The sequence below is a fragment of the Vipera berus genome, assembly GCF_964194415.1.
Source record: "Vipera berus genome assembly, chromosome: 3".
Classification (NCBI taxonomy): Eukaryota; Metazoa; Chordata; class Lepidosauria; order Squamata; family Viperidae; genus Vipera; species Vipera berus.
The window spans coordinates 192306966-192326141 of NC_138204.1; the positions used below are offsets into that span (position 1 = coordinate 192306966).

General features: G+C 38.1%; 1 protein-coding gene across 1 annotated transcript in view; it reads left to right on the top strand.

Annotated features, from left to right (window-relative positions):
• Nucleotides 1-19176, top strand: part of CPQ (carboxypeptidase Q) — a 154258-nt gene that overhangs the window by 21898 nt on the left and 113184 nt on the right. The window contains exons 3-4 of the mRNA XM_081325399.1: nt 1308-1515; nt 14604-14811. Coding sequence (XP_081181525.1) covers nt 1308-1515; nt 14604-14811 — 416 coding nt within the window. The remainder of the gene's footprint in view (nt 1-1307; nt 1516-14603; nt 14812-19176) is intronic.

Here is a 19176-nt window from a genome sequence, read left to right on the forward strand (position 1 = left end):
AACAGTAGAAAGATTTGTTCAAATAATTAAGTATGCTCATACAGTATAAGTATTGTTTCACCCTAGTGTTCACCTTTTTGCATACCTGTAGTGATGCGCACTACTATGGTATACCACACATGCACATGGGAGGATAGGGATTATCTGGCCTCAGTCAGAAATCTGAACAACTGCTCCATTGCTGCTCCAGCTTGAGAATAAGGAGATGTATTTTCTTATAGACAGTGGTTGTGTAGCATTTGATCGATTGATTAATTATGTACCACCAAGTCATTTTTGATGCCTACTGACTGCATAGATAGGACTTCTCCATTATAATCCATCTCTAATCTATTCTTTCAAGTCTTCCAACAGTGCATTCATTGCCACTGTAACTGAGTCACCCATCTTTCTGCTGGTTGTCCTCTTCTTCTCTTTCCTTCCACCTTTCCCAACATTAGAACCTTTTCCAGAGAGCTGGGTCTTTGCACACTGTCCAAAGTAGGTTAATCTGTGCCTTCGGTGAGTTGATTTGTTCAGTGATCCAATCAGTTTGTTTTCTTAGCTGTGCATGCAATTTTCAAGAGTCTTCTCCTACATCAAAGTTCAAAGGCATCATCAAAATATAATATATAAAGTTCAAAGGTATCAATACTCTTCCTATCCTGCTTCTTTAAAGTCCAACTTGTGATTCCCATAGAGTGTCATAAGGAATATTATGTACTGCATAGCCAATTTGAAAAAAATATATAATTGTCATCTAAAATGGATTAGAAGCCTCCAAGTCAGAATAGGAGCCTCTTTGGTGTGGTGGTTAAGGTATCAGACTAGAAAATGAAAGACTGCAGGGGAACTTTGAGCCAGTCACTCTCTTTCAGCCTTAACAAGGAGTCAATGGCAAACCACTGATTTGTTGACTCCTGGAAACTGCCTGGACAAATCCTTGCAGTTTTCTTAGCAGACTTTTGGAAGTGGTTTGCGATTGCCTCTTCTCATATTCTGACTTGGAGGCTCCGAATCCCTTTTAAACTAACTAAAGACATTTCCACAGTTATTTGGCTGTTTCACCCGAAAATGTTGCTAACCTCTCCTTGCAGGAGATGGCTGATGGGATAAGAAGATCTCACCCCTATGCCATCTGTCCCCTTTGTTTTAATTCTTATGTAACTCTTTCTAGTTTTGATTGTTTTTATTTTATTTTATTTTATTTTTATTGCTTATAAGCTGCCCAGAGTTGCTATATTGGTAAGATGGGCGGCATATCAATTTAATAAATAAATAAAACAAAACTGGGCCTGTATTTCTAATAGCTGATTTTTCATTTCCAGGTATTACGGCAGAAGTGTTGGTAGTAGGTTCTTTTGATGACCTACACAAGAAAGCTCATGAAGCCCATGGAAAGATTATTGTTTACAACCAGCGTTATACCAATTATGGTAAAACAGTGCTCTACCGACTTCATGGAGCAGTGGAAGCTGCTAAATTGGGCGCAAAAGCTTCTCTTATCAGGAGCATTGCCCCATTTTCTATCAATAGGTAGGAGCCTATTGTTTAAAGAGAAACATGCTTCACTTCTTTCAGGGGTGTTTCTATAGAACAGGAAGCATTTTTGTTGAAACCATTTTCTATTTGTTTTTCATGTCTAAGTGGTAGTTGAAGTAGACAACCTGACATCTCAAGCTGTTTTTTAACTGGAGAGTCACAATTATTTCAGCCATTCACGCTTTTGTTAGCTGGAATAATAGCCTTGCCTTTTTTTTTAAAAAAAGAAAATGTTGCATTTCATACAATCATGAAGGGCTTCTACATGTTAACTGTAAATTATCATTACTAAAAAGGAAAACAGTACATTTCAAATTTAAATAGAAAGGAACAGTCACCCTACCTACCCTTTTCATTTTCAGTTACATATTGTCCCAAGACATTTTGTAACTTTAGATGAAATAGAAAAGGTGCACATCTTACCCTTAAATGAAAGTAAGTTATTTTGGCACATAAGAAAGAAAATCTCTCAGACATTGCCTTGGCAGTGAAAATACAATGAACCCAACTGAAAAGTCCAATCTATCTCACTCTGCTTCTTAACATTTTCCCAACCTGGTACGTTAAATATGTGGCTCTACAACTTTCAGAATGCCTCCAGATAGAATTTCATTTAAAATACATGTGAAAAAGAAGGTTAAGGAAGATTAGTTTACTATGTGGCTTACAGAATATATATTAGGCCAATCCTAGAATATTGTTCAACTATTTGTAAGGGTTCTGTTTCCTATGTATTGCTGATACTTTTGACGTACAGGTACAGGTAGTATTGACAACTAAGCCCCAAATTAAATGAGAAACTTGTTAAGTAAGTTTTTCACCATTATATGTCTTTTCTTGGCACATTTGGTAAGTGAATCATTGCAGTTGTTAAATTAGTAACATGGTTGTTAAATAAATCTGGCTTCTCCATTGACTTTGCTTGTCATAAGGTTGCAAACGGTGATCACATGACCCCAGGGACATTACAACTGTCATAAATATGAACCAATTGTCAAGCATCCAAATGTAAATCATATGATTGTGGGGATTCTGCCAGAGTTGTAAATGTGAAAAATAAGTCACTTTTTTCAGTGCCGTTGTAACTTTGAATGGTCACTAAATGAACTGTTGTAAGTCAAGGACTACCTGTACAATATTTTCAAGCCCAGTTTGAACACATTTGGCTATGCTGTATGAAAAAAGCTGTTTCAGCTGTAGTCAAGTGATTCCATAAAGAACTGCAATAAGAACAATAGCTACATTTTATTTCCAAAAAACAAAGAAAAAATGTCCAGTGGTGACTAAGTCATGAACTCAGTGCAACTAGATTTTTTTAAAGATAAGATAGATAAGATAATCTTTATTGTCATTTTTTAATGTTATTTTCAATCATTATTGAAAAAAAGTCAAAGTTTATCCAAATATTTATTATAGAAAATATTGATAAAGAAGATAAACACAAATTAATTAAAGTACTGATATATAATCTAACACCTAAAAAAGTTTATGAAGGACAAATATAATAACACACCAGCAAATGAGAACACTTAAAACAGTGTTTTGGCAATTTTAAGATGTGTGATTTTCAACTCTCAGAATTCCCCAGCCAGTATGCTGGTTTAAAGTATCTTGGCTTCATTTTTAGATTAGCTATTCTACAGTACGTTAGATTGCTTTTACTTAACAGCTTTAGTCCTAAACATCCATGCAAAGATTGCCTAAATTGTATGCTTAATATTTAGTCTTGAGTTATTATTTTTTTAAATTGACTTCTGCATCCTGTAGGTAATGTACTGATGTCTGAAATTCATTTCTCTGGCTTTTGCTGTCACACAATACTCCCTAAAAGTGCCTACTTGGGACAGATTTTTAAATATTCCTTTCAACAGCATTTTTCCCAAATCTCATTATTGCACAGACAAATGTAATCTTTAAGACCAGATAAAAAAAGAGGTCTAATTCATACAATATATCATCCTATAATATGGTATATGTATATCATATTGTGTTAGATAAACTTCCCCATCTGTGATTTATACAGAAGTTTAAGTTTGTGTGATAGCCTGTACTTCTTTTAAACTATAGTTCAGTTAAATGAAGAGATGGAATAGTGAAATGTTTTAGATCAATGGATCTGTATTCTTGAACGGAAAGTATTATTCATCACTTTAAAGGATATTGCAATATTAGAGTCTGTGAAAAAAAAATTACGTTGTAAAAACCTGAGTTGCTTTTCATTGCTCTTTCAGCAATATTCTGCCTGTCTGCTGTTTTGTGTCTCTTTCTCATCCATGCATGCTCACCTTGGACTAATATCACTGCTGCCACTCCACAGCAACACAACTTACCCTTTGTGCCTGCAAGTGACAAGAGACAATGGGCAAGTCTGCAGAGATTTTTTTCTGCCTCTGGGTCTTCCTCTTCACCACCTGTGGTGTCTTTTCTTGTCTGTCCTGCTGACAAATGGCATTGAATCAGCTCAGCTGGACACAGTGCCTTTTGTCAGCCAGCATCAGGAGGCATTGTTAGCTTCCATTGCATTCCTTTTGGAGCATTTTTATTTTAGACCTATTGATTGGAAGTGCTGATTCCATCTGACGGCTTCATTGATACGTAGGCTATCCAGAGGCCTGCTGGCTCAGAGGAAGGGAAAGTTAGCATCTGATTTCTAAATAATGGGGTACAGTAGAGCCTGAACCTTGAATGTTTCCAAAGAAAAAGCCCCGCCCTAAGTTATTTTCTTAGCCATGCTTATTATTTATTGCATTTACATACCGCCCTTTCCCTGAGGACTCAGGGCGGTTTACAGGGAGTTAAAAATCAACCATACAAAAGTTAAAACCCAGTTTAAAAAAAATATTAAATCAACCCTGTACTATTAAAAAACCCAATTAAAATGAATGTCTCCTCAGCCTGGGCCCGAGAGCTCAAAGAGCCAGGTCTTCAGGCCCCGGCGGAATGATCGGAGGTCGGGAGCAGTCCTCAGCTCCACCGGCAGCTGGTTCCAGAGGGCAGGCGCCCCCACTGAGAAGGCCCTATCCCTGGGTGTCACCCGCCGGCAATCTCTTACCGGCGGGACCCTGAGCAGACCCTCCCTGTGGGAGCGCACTGGGCGAAGGGCGTTTGATGCCGGCAGCAGGTGTTCCCTCAAATACCCCGGACCCAGGCCATGTAGGGCTTTATAGGTGATAACCAGCACCTTGAATTTCACCCGGAGGGCAACCGGAAGCCAATGCAGCTCGCGGAGTAGAGGTGTTACATGGGAGTATCGGGAAACCCCCATTACAACTCGCGCGGCCGCATTCTGCACCAGTTGAAGCCTCCGAGTGGTCTTCAAGGGCAGCCCCATGTAGAGAGCGTTACAGTAGTCCAAACGGGAGGTCACAAGCACATGAGTAACTGTGCGTAGGGCGTCTCGGTCCAGATAGGGACGCAACTGGCGCACCAGGCGAACCTGTGCAAAAGCCCCCCTGGTCACGGCTCCTATGTGATCTTCAAAATTGAGCCGTGAATCCAGGAGGACGCCCAAGTTGCGAGCCCTATCAACGGGGGGTAACACCTCACCCCCCATCGTTAGTGGTGGAATAACTTGGTTAACCCGAGATGCCGATATGCACAGCCACTCAGTCTTGGCGGGATTGAGACGAAGCCTGTTTCTCCCCATCCAGACCTGAACCGCCTCCAGGCACCGGGACATCACGGAGAGGGCATCACTGGGTTGGTTTGGGGTGGAAAGAAAAAGTTGGGTATCATCAGCGTACTGGTGATACCCCACCCCGAAGCCACGAATGATCTCGCCCAGCGGCTTCATATAGATGTTGAACAGGAGAGGCGAGAGAACCGACCCCTGAGGGACTCCACAAATGAGAGGCCTCGGGGCGGATCTCTGCCCTCCTGTCAACACCGACTGCGAGCAGCCCTGGAGGTAGGAGGAGAACCACCGTAAAACGGTGCCTCCCACTCCCAACCCCCTGAGACGCCGCAGCAGGATACCATGGTCGATGGTATCGAAAGCCGCTGAGAGATCTAATAGGACCAGGACAGAGGAGCAACCCCTGTCCCTTGCCCTCCAGAGATCATTCACCAGCGCGACCAATGCCGTCTCCGTGCTGTCTCCGGGCCTGAAACCCGATTGGTACGGGTCCAGATAATCAGTTTCCTCCAGGAACAGAGGGAGCTGATGCGCCACCACACTCTCAACAACCTTCGCCAGAAAGCGAAGGTTGGAGACTGGACGGTAGTTGTCTAAAGCAGCCGGGTCCAAAGCAGGCTTCTTGAGAAGGGGTCTCACCACCGCCTCCTTCAAGGCGGCAGGGAAGACACCCTCCTTCAAAGAAGCAGTTATTACTGCATGGAACCAGCCTCGTGTTCCCTCCCGAGCCGCATAAGCTAGCCAGGAGGGGCACGGATCCAACAAACAGGTGGTGGTGCTCAGTCTCCCCATGATCCTGTCCACATGCTGTAGGGCTATCCCTGCTAAGTGCTAAGAGGACATTTTAGGAGGCGTAAATATTAGCAGGAGTAGAACTCTTTTAAGCCAAGGACACATTTGGGATTCTGTGAAAATATGAACAATGCAGCCAGTCATCTATTTAGCTCAGACTTTATATCAGCCCTTCAAGGTAGACCAGACTAGAAAACCGATGTCATAGTTGCCCATCTCATGGAAATATACATGTTTATTTATAATTTTCATGAGTCCATGCATTTTCATACAGGTACAATGCATTTTTATTGACAAACCTCTTCACAGAATTTGGTAAACTGTGGATGGATAGCCAGGAGAGTACCGTTCACTGTCCCTGCCTACTCTGCAAAATGCCTTTAATTCAGTATAACTGGATCTTTTTTAGGAACTGACATTTTCTGCCCACTTTATTTTTTTTATAGCTAAATCTCAGTCTTCCTGATTTACAAATAATTCTGCAGTTGATATTGAAAAGGGGTTTGTTTAGTTCTTCCAGGAAGTGCCATATATTATAGGAAATTAAAAGATACTGGATCTCTTTGTTGAGCAATGCACATTTTCTCCTAGGGGCAATTTTTGGCACTGACTTGTCAACATTACAGGAGACTCCTAGTGATGCTGGACCAAGAGCAATAAAACCTTAGCAGAAATACACCTTAAAAAACAAACATTAAAATATTTAGTTTTTAGGAAATGTGTGGTATTAATGTGCTTGGCCCATTCTGAAGCCAGAAGGTAATCATTGAAATAAACTTGAAACTTTTAAGATTAAACAGGAAGAAAAATTCAAAGTAAGCTACAGTTTTATAGGCAGAAGGCAGCCCTATAGACATTGCTCAGTGTGAGACTATATAGGACTGCAGCATCATATGTGTTTTAATAATAACTAAAGAACAAAATGTAAAATAGATTCATTGAGTGGTCTTTCCCAAATGAGTTTGAATTCAGTCCCCATATTCTTCAGCTTTTTTGCCACGCATTCTAAGAATTAAAAATCCTGAAGTCAGCACACTGGCACATATCCAGATTGAGTAGCTTAACAAAGAGACTTCTAATATTAGACATTTAATTGAAAACATAAACATGTTTGTGTTAGCTAAGTGAAGAAATGTTCATGAATCCCAAAGTCGTGAGGCCACATTGGAAGGACTAATAGGGAGGGCTGCACATACTCAGAAATGGTTTGATAGAACTTCAGATCTTGTGTCAACCTGCTATAAGGATTTGGTAAGGGATGCTGCTTTAATAATTAGAAGAACATGTGAGGTCCAAAGCACTTTTCCTAAAAGCACATCAAGTCCTAAAATGTAGTCAATCCACAATGTATCACAGTTGTTGAGTTTATGGGAACTGTTGCTAGCACCTGCATTCATGGTTCAGGTATCACTTCCTATTTGTACCATATCTTTCACTGTACTTGATCTCTTCTATTTGGCAAAACTTATATATGCTTGAATTGCCCTCAATGTATTTTGTAACCTCTTTTTCACATAAAACTGGCTACTTCAATCTCATTTGCTTTTAAAATGTCTTTTGTTCAAGACAGTTGATCTGAGTTGATAGTCTGCAATCTAAAATGAAATTACTCTGAAACTTTTCCATGCATTTGTATTTGGTAGTCAACAGAGCCATTTAATGGTTCATCTCATGCAGCCACTAAAACATAGCAACTTAGATTGATGTTACAATCTTCTCCAGTTTAGTGCTAGCTTGTTATGTTGAGCTTCGGTGACTATAATCATCCAGTCAGCATCTCGGTTCCAACCAGCAACAATAACTGTGAGATCAAAAACGTCCAACAATTTTGTTGACAAAATCCAAACTTCTGATGATTTAGATTTTGAAAAATGAAGTATTAGTGAAGAAATGTCCTTCACCTTTCACTTCTTTTTAAATTGTGAATCAGAAGGCTTGTTTTTACTATTTACCTGTTCCAGGAGCTTCTTTTTGGCTGAAAATAACAACAACAACAACAATAATGTTGGAAGGGACCTTGGAGGTCTTCTAGGCCAACTCCTTGCTCAGCAGGAAACCCTATAACATTTCAGACAAATGGCTGTCCAGTCTCTTCTTAAAAACCTAGTGTTGGGGCATTCACAATTTCTGGAGGCAAATCATTCCACTGATTAATTGTTCTAACTGTCAGGAAATTACTCCTTAGTTCTAGGTTGATTAGTTTCCATACATTGCTTCTTGTCCTGCCTTCAGGTACTTTGGAGAATAGCTTGACTCCCTCTTCTTTGTGGCAACCCCTGAGAAGAGCATGATATCAATGTTTTACATAAGTAAATAATGTCATTTATACAGTATTTTGAGCTGAGAAGTCTTAGCACAGAAAATATCTGTATATTAATCAGTATATTAATCTGATAATGTACATCAGGACACACTGGACACCAGGGACCTTTTTATGTTTTCCTGATTCAGCAAGAATACCTCTTAGGAAGGATTCAGAAAAATTACCCAATTTCTGAAAAATCTTTTATACAGAATGCATTGTCTCTATTCAGAAGACCAAATTAGCTCGATTACCAATAAACTCTGTAGTATACACAATTTAGACATTAGTTGATTACAAATGTATTTAGATTTGTAATAATTATTAAAGAGGTAAATAAACCTGAACGTAGAAAGCCAGGGTGAGATGCTGTCATTTGTTTCAGCAACTGCCATCTGTTGTATTGTACCATTTGTCATCCAAGCTGTTGTTCCACTGAATCACAGTTTTCCCAGGGCATTTAAATTTAATCAAGAGTTTACTGTTTAGCTGACACCTGTTGGAAAGACTGGGAAAAAATAAGTTTAAACCTAGAGCAAATTCTTTTTTCCAAATCTTTCTATTGACTGTTTAGTATTAATGAATGCTCTTTATATTATAAGAGGAATTTTATGATTTAGATTGAAGATAAACACTGAAAATGTCAAACATAAAAAAAGGTGAGATGTCAATTTAGAAATACTAATTCCAAGGTAGGGATTTTTATTTAATATTTCTTAAGCTCCTCAGAGTATATAAATTACCTTCTATTGCATATATTTGACTACATTTTTATTGTGTTTCTTTTTTAAAGATCAATACAAACCTTCCAAGAAAAAAATGAAAAACAGAAACATTTTGGGAAGATGTTATAAACTTATCTAGTTCCCATGTTTTAATTCATCCTCATGAGATTGCTGAACATTTTAGGGATAGGTGATGCATATCTTTTCAAGTGAAAGTTATAAAGTATACACAACAGTACAGATGATATCTGGTCCACTTACAGTAATAAATAAATGATTCTTCATAGAAGTACACCTGTTTCTGCTGTTGCCATTTTTATGATTAATCTGTTTTGTTTTGCTTGCTTTTGCTCTTGTTTTGTTCACATGGCAACAGTGGAAATCTGACGATACTGAAGTCGTGAGGCTAATCATATCAACATGCCACTCAGTCCTTGAAACATCAGTTGCAATCCCCATAATCAGACATAATAAGCAAAGCTTAAGCCACTTTCTAATTAATACACTCAGTATGCTTTTTCTCCCGATAGCTTTTTTTCTCTCCAAATGTTTGTGGCTCAAATGTCTTGCAGATCTTCAAAGGTGTCTCCAAATGAGAACCCTAAAGTAATGAAGGAGAGTTATATTGTTCCATGTTTGAACAGGGAATCTGTAAGTTGCCAGCTTCTACAAGGTCTCAGTTCTTTGTTTCTATTGATTGCACTTGTTCCCAAACAGTAACTTTTTGCTGCTTTATTAAAGAATAGGGTTTGTTAATTTACTGAGCTTCCATTAACTCAGCACTGCTGTGTTCAGCACATGTGGTCTGTACATGCTGGGGATTTCAGATTCCACTAAAATGTTTAAAGGAGTTGACAGAAATTATAGAAATGCACTGTATTAGCACTGACTACAGGGGTTGAAAATGGAAACTCATGCAGTAGTAATTTTGGGGGGCTATATTTGGGGCTTTTTTTTCCTGAAGTACCAGATTGGGAGGCTAAGGTTCAGCACGGGTCTATCACAGGTTACATAATTCCATTTTGAATTGTAATAGGAACAATATCAATGATTTAATTCTAAAATACTGTCATCATCTGATAGAAAAAAAATATTTGTAGCTCAGGGGTTGAACTGTGGGGTACTGGGGGCTGTCTGAGCTTGGTGGTTTTCTTGCAGACGTTTCATTACCCAAACTAGGTAACATCATCATGAAATACTGGAAGTCATGATGAGGGTATCTAGATTGGTAATAAAACATCTGCAAGAAAGCCACCAAGCTCAGAGAACATCAAGGACGCCAGCATCATCATCTTCTCTTACTGTGAAATGTTCTTATATTTGGTGAAGATTCTAAAGACAATGTATATATGGCAAATAGTGGTGAGAATTATAATCCAGAATATTTAGAGTACATCCTATGATTTTAGAGACTGGATCCAAAACCATTATTGCCAATTCTTTTATCAGAAGAAACTGAAAGGCACAAAAAAAGTAAGTAAGCTTTTGGTTTGTCAAAAAGTCTTCATCAGGTTAAAAGTTACTATGCCCTTGGGTTACTTACAGCATATAATGACAACGAAAGTGGATGTTGTTCTATTCAATGAAAGCTACAAATCCTTTGTATCAGCAAACCATATCTGGACTGTAAGAATCAGGGCAACTACCAAAAGAAAAGACTAACTCTTGTTGACACCTATTGACTGTCTAAATTTCTGTGGCCCAGCCATGGGAGAATTGTTTTCCTGGACCTAGAGGTAAGGCTTATATACACATATTGGCATGGGAGAAAGCATAAATGAACATTACACCTACTGTATATCAGTATTTCTCATCTTCAACAATTTTAAGATGTTGGCTGGGAATTGAAGTCCACACATCTTAAAGTTACTGAATTTGAGACCACTGTTCTGTATAACTGCAAACTTGCAGAGTAATTTTGAATAAAAAGTCGAATTACAAACCTTGTAATTGGACAGGTTTGGGCTCTCTAATTGCAGAGCTACTTTTCAAATGTATAAATACCTCCTTCTCTGGAGATAACATGTAACTAAAGGTTCCTATTTTCCAAGGGATTTAAAAAGCAATCTTAGTTATGTTTCTCTATGAAAGGCAGTTCTAAAATATATACTGGAAGAACCAAAAGAGTTTTCCCTTTTTGCAGTCATGTAAATTTATTATGTTCAAATTCCATGATTCTGAGAAAATAAGATTATATCTGTAAACTTTTCACTTTCTGTTTTGTGTTACTAATTATAAATATGCTCCCCCCCCCCCGTACTTCAAGATATGTTAAGGGCACAAAGCTTTGATAGCCACAAGATAAACTCTCTTGAGGTAGAGAGTTCTGTATCTGGTTGTTGTATATGAAATTTCAGTGGGCATAGAATGTGGAGAATTAATATTTCAGTAATATGGTCTAGAAAAAAGTAAACTTATTTCCCTTTTTTGAATGAAGATATATTTAATATATCTTGGGATTTTTTGCTCCCAAGTTTAAAGAGATATCCCACTTGTGTCTCGTATGATGAAAGTGTAAAAAATGATTTATTGCTAATCTGGTATCTGATGCATTTCAAATATGAAAGTTCTATCCCAGGGCAAAAAAAGTGGGGGGGATGGAGGAGGAATCCAAAAATAAACTTCCACTCTGATTTGTTGTGATTTGTTCTCTTCCAAATTACATCTAAGCCAATAGGACTGATTCAATAATAGAACATATTTAAAAAGAAGCATTTGGATTCAGATAGCTGCTCATAAACATTGTTCTGAGTAATTGGTGGTTACCGTCTTGTTTCAAAGTTACTAGGAAGGCCATCATGTAAGTTACAGAGGCTATTGCTGGGGGAATCAATAAAATCAAGATGGCAATCATAGCTATGTGACTGAAGCTTTTTTTGTATGTGTGTCGACAACATTTATACAATAGTTGCATTTAGATCTCATAGTCATGACTACCATGACATTTTGACACACATACACAGATCCCTAGGATACCATATACACATCATCATTTGACTTTGCAAATGAAGAATTTGTGTTATCCATTTCATGTGCACATGAAATCTCTGCATTTAATTCAGAATTTCCCCTAATTGTGCCACCAAACCGTAATTTCTAATGTGACAGAGAAAGGTTATTAAACCAGTGGAGTTAGAAAATTATTATATTAGCTGTATCAATTTAACATTTAAATGAAGTGGAATTCTAATTACATCTTGGAATGGCTTGCTATGCATTTACACATGCTACACATTGCAATGGCTTGCTACAGATTTATTAAATTATTTAAATTTATTGGTTGCCCAACTCCAATGCACTCTGAGTGGCACCAGAATTAAAAAAGAAAAAAAAACAGCTAAAGATTTTGAAATGCCTAATAACAAAATCCACAAAACAAAACAGAAGCCATTAAACAAATAGCAAATGTCAACTCCAGTCCTAGGACCAAAACCAGGTTTTCAACCCAGGGGAGATGGTGCCATCCTTATTTTTAGGAGGATGTTATTCCAGAGGGTGAGGGATGCAAAAAAGAAGGCACACTTCCTAGGTCCCACAAGAAGGCAGCAATTAATGGAGGGGACATGGAGCAAACCCAATCTGTTGGAACATACTGGACTGGCATAAACTATAGGAGACAAGCGGTCTCTCAGATATTCAGGTCTTATGCAATACCAGGCTTTATAGGTAACAAGGATCACATTGAATTGTACTCAGAAACCAACTGGCAGCCAATACAGTGCACATAGCAGTGATGACACGTGGGCACAACTGAGAGTTCCCCATTACTGCTTATGCAATTGAATTTTCAACCAGTTGTAGCTGCTGGTCTTCAAGAGAAGCCTCCTATAGAGTGCATTGCAAAATCCACTTACGAGGTGACTAGGGCATGAGTGACTGTCTGAAGGGTGTCCTGATCAAGGAAATGGTGCAAATGTTCTGAAACCACATATATGCATAAGCCAAATTATAACTTTTACACTACTGAGTATTTTAAATTGTTTTCATTTACTGAAGCAACATAATTATATAAAATATTGGGAGCCAATTTTCCTCTAGGAGGAGAAACCAAATATTATTTGCTATGGTTAACTTCTCACAAAAAGGTTTCCATCATCCAATATTTAGACCAACTTCACATAGCACATAAACCTCAGGCACATACAGATGTCCTACCTCTCTAATTTTAATTTTAGTTAAGATACTCATCTGTATTCTGATATTTTGCTAGTAGTTTTTGCCAGCCTGTGATTTCCCCAAGTTATAACGAATTTCAGTTTCCATCAAGTTATTTATTTATTATTTCCATCTTTAAATAATACTTTAAAAATGTTCTAAATGAGGGCTGCCAGATCTGGACTGCAATAATTCAAATGAGCACTACAGGGAAACAGAGTTAGAGTTTTCTCCTGGCTGACAACTAGTGGTGGACCCAATTTTTTTAATATATTTTTTTCAGGAAAGATTATAGTTTTGCATCTGCTGTCCCTTTCACTATATATGACTAAACCCAGCAAAGACCGTCATGTTTTGTTTAAAAGCAATCTGAAACATTTTTGGATGGACTGGGTTGGGTACCATACTATGAGGTTTCCAAAATCAGGTTTTCAAAGTTATAGACTCAATATATCTGGAAGTCAGTAGATTGAGAAATCTGCATTACTCTATGGGTGTAGTCAGCTACTAGCTGTCCAGGGGCCAGGAGTTTCCTGTTTCTCTATCTGTCCTTGTTGGCAAGACATCACAAAGTCCTTATAGGAGATCAGAGCTTCTGCTGCTGGTTTCATTGTAGATCGATTTCTGCTGCTAATCGAGCCTATTCTGAAAGGCATCCAGAAATTAAACTCTGGATGGGCAGCTTGTATTATGATATCATTGCTTTCTTTAAGGAACCTGATGACCTTGTAATGATAAAAACAAGAGCCTTGGTGGAGCAGTGGGCTAATGCCTCCTTAAGTAACACCAGCTGCCTGCAATTAGTGCAGGTTCGCATCCCACCAGGCTCAAGGTTGACTCAGCCTTCCATCCTTCCGAGGTAGGTAAAATGAGGACCCAGATTGTTGGGGGCAATTAAGCTGACTTTGTAATAATGCCGCTTGGGGTGTGTGTGTGTGTAAAAGCCCTAATAAGCAGGCATATACATAGAATGAAGGCTACTGCTAAGTTTGTAAAGCCGCCCTGAGTCTTCGGAGAAGGGCGGGATATAAATGGAATTAAAATAAATAAAATAAAAATAAAAATAAAAACGGTTCCCAAGAATACTGATTCATTTTAATTGGTAGCAACAGTTAAGGGGTCTATTGGCTCACATTTGCTACCAAAGGATCAATCTATTCAACTTTAAATGCATTTAGTTTTAATCAGTGCACCGCAAATACTCTTTCAACAAACTCAAATATTAATAAACCAACCAGCTATAAGGTTATGTTGACATAACACACCTAATTTGGGTACCAAATTAATCCATTGCTGGCTTTATAAAATATATTGAATAAATTAACACACAGTTGGATTTGCGCAACAAGCTATCCCACAAAAGGTAAATCAAGATTGTCATGCATCAAGTGACACATTGGTCTGAAAACCTCAGATGGTCTTCCTTCAAAATGTGAACCCAAAGGTAACATGCTTATTGTTTGTTTTTTAACAGCCCACATACTGGAATGCAAGCATATGACTCAGATGTGCCTAAGATTCCTACCGCCTGTATTTCCATTGAAGATGCAGAACTGATGGCCCGATTGTTCTCCCGGGGTACTAAGATAGTTGTAACTCTGAAAATGGGAGCCAAAACATATCCTGATGCTGATTCCTTTAACACAGTTGCTGAAATAACAGGCAGTAAATACCCTGAACAGGTCAGTGATATTTTGTACATTTCATGCTTGGGGAACAAACTGAAAATTCTTTGAGAATGACCACCCTCGTGCTTTCAAAATCATTGAAATGAACTGAGGTCTGATGTTAAAAATTAGAAAAAATTGCTTTGCTGTGGCAATTTAATTCCACAGAGTGAATTTTTCCCCTCAGTGTCTTCATTCTCAGATCTAACAGTCAGAAGATCTCTAGACTAGACTAGACCATTTAAGAGAAGAAAAAGAAAATGAGAAGAACATCCACTTTTGGAGACCTCTAGAAAAAGTGTAGACAAGAGCATTAAAGTTGATTAGGGGGACAGGAGGCTAAAACATATAAAGAACAGTTTCAGGAATTGGGTATGTCTAGTTTAATGAAAAAAAACACTAGGGGTGACATGATAGCAGTGTTCCAATATCTCTGGGGTTGCCACAAAGAAGAGGGAGTCAACCTATTCTCCAAAGCACCTGAAGGCAGGACAAGAAGCAACGGATGGAAACTAATCAAGGAGAGAAGCAACCTAGAACTAAGAAGAAACTTCCTGACAGTTAGAACAGTTAATGAGTGGAATGATCTGCCTCCAGAAGTTGGAGGCAGAATTGGAAGCTTTTAAGAAGAGATTGGACAACCATTTGTCTGAAATGGTATATAGGGTTTCCTGCCTGAGCCAGGGGTTAGACTAGAAGACCTGCAAAGTCCGATTCAACTTCGTTATTCTGTTATTCTGTTCTGTTATTTTGCAATATAGCACTCTACACGTGTTAGTGGAATGCAACAATTGGAATTACTTGTAATCAATTCAAGTTGGGAATTATAGACCAACTGGACTGGATCTGTATGTTAAATATTTGAGAGAAGATTCATAAACCTGGTGTTTTACCTTTTTATCACAAAGAAAGAGTCATATTTGCCATATATGCTTATGCATATGTACCAACAAAAATGATTTTTATGATTTAGTTTAAAATATGGGACATGTCACATATTCTCGGTCTTGCAAAAAATTCATGCATTTTTGTTTCATTACAGAAACTGGGAAGTTAACTACAATTGCTGTAAAAACTTTCTAAAATTAGGTTCCAGCTAATCTGAATTTTGCAACAATAGCTAAGTCTATTACACTACTCCTATCATCTTTTAATTTTATCTTTAATTTTACCTAGTAATAACTTTGTTACTTTTTAACTACCTGAATATTGAACTTCAGTGAATCTTTTTAAACCCAGGAAGGGATAGATTTTCCAAATGTCTTTAATAACTAATAAAACCACATGATACTAAACAGTAAGTATTCTGTCAAGAGCCATCTGGTTCTTCACATTGCTGTACTTCAACATAACAGTGGCAACATGTGCCTGATCTTATCTAATCTTGGAAGCTAAGCAGAGCTAGGTCTGGCTAGTTCTTGGAGGAGACCCATCTTGAGAATCTAGGTTACAAGTCAATAAATATCCTAGAAGCAGACAGTGGGAAAGTCCTTCTGTATTATTGCCAAGATTTGTCTGTGAAGTCATTAGAAGAGCTGCATTTGAAGAAGACTATTAACTTAGTCAACATAGTTTAAGAGGTATTAATTGATATGCCAGTTGTTTTGGATTTATCTTCAAAGATTTAGATTGGCAATTACTTTATTCATGATTTTTTAGTTAGGTTTCATTGCTTTGAAAAAGAACTGTTTTATATTTGTAATCAGTTTAGTACAGTAAAGACTGCACAAGTTGAATATCTGGCATGCATCAGATGATTCAGCTCTGAAATATAGATCATCAGGGCTGTACAACTCCTTTCAGAATGAGAAAAGCATTTGGCTTTTAAATGGTGTGTCACTCCAGAAAATAAGCCAGGCCAGGCCAACAAGTTGGATGGACCACAAACAAATTCAGTTTGACTTAATTTAACTAAATGGAGCTAATAATATACTGTATTTAATAATTTTCTTCTGTTGCATTAAAAATTCTAATGCAGGTACTGAGGTGTCAAATACATATTTTGAGAGCTGCATGTGGCCTGGAAATTGGATACAGGGCAATTATAATCTGTCTTTCATCTTGAAATGCTCCTAGTGTAGTTTTCAGGTCAGTAAGGAGAAGCAATCTTTGTCTTCAGGTTTTGAATCTAAGAATAAACAGTACAAAAAATATTACAAGGAAATGAAAATAACAATAGATTCCAGAAAGGATTTTAAGCTTTCCTTCAAACAAACTAAAAGAGCGAGATGACCGGTTCAGGAGAAATTAAACCTGGCAGAATTAGCTTCATAAGAAGGTTGATGGTGGCATTCTCTCTTTCACTCCCTCAAACATAGGACACTAATTAACCATAATCATCACTGGTGAGAAGCAAACTCTGATGAAGAAAGAATTACTTTATTCCAGGGGTCTTCAAACTTGGCCCTTTTATGACTTGTGGACTTCAACTTCCAGAATTTCTCAGCCAGGCATGCTTGCTGAGAATTCTGGGAGTTGAAGTCCACAAGTCATAAAAGGGCCAAGTTTGAAGATCCCTGCTCTATTCAATGCCTTCACACAACATACTAAGCTATGCTTTGCATAAACATGGCTCGTTGAATAAACCAACATTAGCAGGGATTTGGAGCAGCAGAAAGATTTCAATTTGAAAAGATGGTGCAACTGTGGAATTAAAATCTTGGACTCCCAATACGTGTTTTCTTTTTGTTTCTGAACTGTCACTGCACTAATGTAACGCAAAAGAATTATGAAAATTATTCTTGCGGTAATGATTTCCTATATGTTGCATGATGTTTTTATTATTTCAACTTTTCTTTTCTTTTGTCCTTATAATTTTCTCTTCCTTTACATTTTTCCTTATTAAAAGAACTGTATAACATTTATAAATACCACACTTTATTGAATGTTAGTAAAGGCAGCTTTGATTGGAACAGTGTACATTCTGCAGCAATATCTTTAACCCCATCAGACAATGATCTCTGCCAGATCCTTGGGAAGGCCTCAATAAGTGGATAAAAATGGAAAATCCAATCTAACCATCTCGCTGACTTGTTGGCCATAATTTATTAAATGTATACTGTATAACCACCTGACTCGCAGCAACTCTGGGGGGGTTGTAAATGGTTAAAAACATTTAAAAGCACCATTCAAAAAACACAAAACAAAGATGGCGGAGAAAGCAAAACTGGGAATAAGGGAAAGGAAGAAAAGGGGTATCAATTGTCTTCACCAAAGCCTTGGTTAAAAACCAAGATCCCCTGAAATCTCAGATGGAGGGGATCATTTGAATCTTGAGGGGAACCTACAGTTAGCAGGGATAAAACCATAAATCATAATTTAGAAACCACAGCAAATGACTTCACATGATGTTAAACCAAAACCAAACAGACTGTGATATGGCTTAGTCTCTTGGTTTTTGATCAGAAGGTCGGCAGTTTGGCGGGTCAAATCCTGAGTGCCGCGTAACAGAGTGAGCGCCTGTTACTCGTCCCAGCTTCTGCCAACCTAGCAGTTCAAAAGCACGTAAAAACGCAAGTAGAAAAATAGGGACCACTCCGGTGGGAAGGTAACAGCGCTCCGTGCGCCTTTGGCATCTAGTCATGCCGGCCACATGACCACGGAGACGTCCTCGGACAAGCGCTGGCTCTTCGGCTTTGAAACGGAGATGAGCACCGGCCCCTAGAGTCAGAAACGACTAGCACGCATGTGCGGGGGAACCTTTACCTTTACCTATTTCTCAGTGTGTTTTACAAACTACCTTTGGATGCAAAGATTATATTTCTAGCAGTCCAGGGTTATTAGTCTTCTCTTTCCCCATCATCTGAAAGCAGAGTAGGACATTAGCCTGGAAAAACAATCCATGGTTAGAAAATAGGGAAATATGTAGTATTTTATATACCGGTATCATATTACCAAAAATCCATCATTAGAGTTACCTCCTCCAACAACAATTTCAGGATCTAGATTTATTTAGGGTCAGGGCACGTAATATCTTGAACCTTTTAAGGCTTGATTTTGTAAACAGAGTCCATGTTGTAATGAAAAAATACACATCATAAAAAGGTGGAATGTGTAGCAGTACAAGAAGATTTGTGTCTTTTTCTCACAGAAATCCAGGCTGTCTAGACTTCTGTTTCTCGTAAAGGAGGGCAGATCTCACTCAGACTATTTGCTAGCATTCCTGCTTCAGGCAGGAAGAGATCAAACCACTGAAACTATTTAGAGCATGGCTTTCAAGTTCAGTACTGTGATTTAAAATCTTGAAATGTAAGTTCCATGTATATTTTCACTCCCTTATTTTTTTTTTAAAAAAAATGAAACATTTTAGCAGTATTTCAGCCTCTTCTGAGATGACATCATTTCCATTTAAAACTTACGTAGCCAAAAGGAACCACTCCA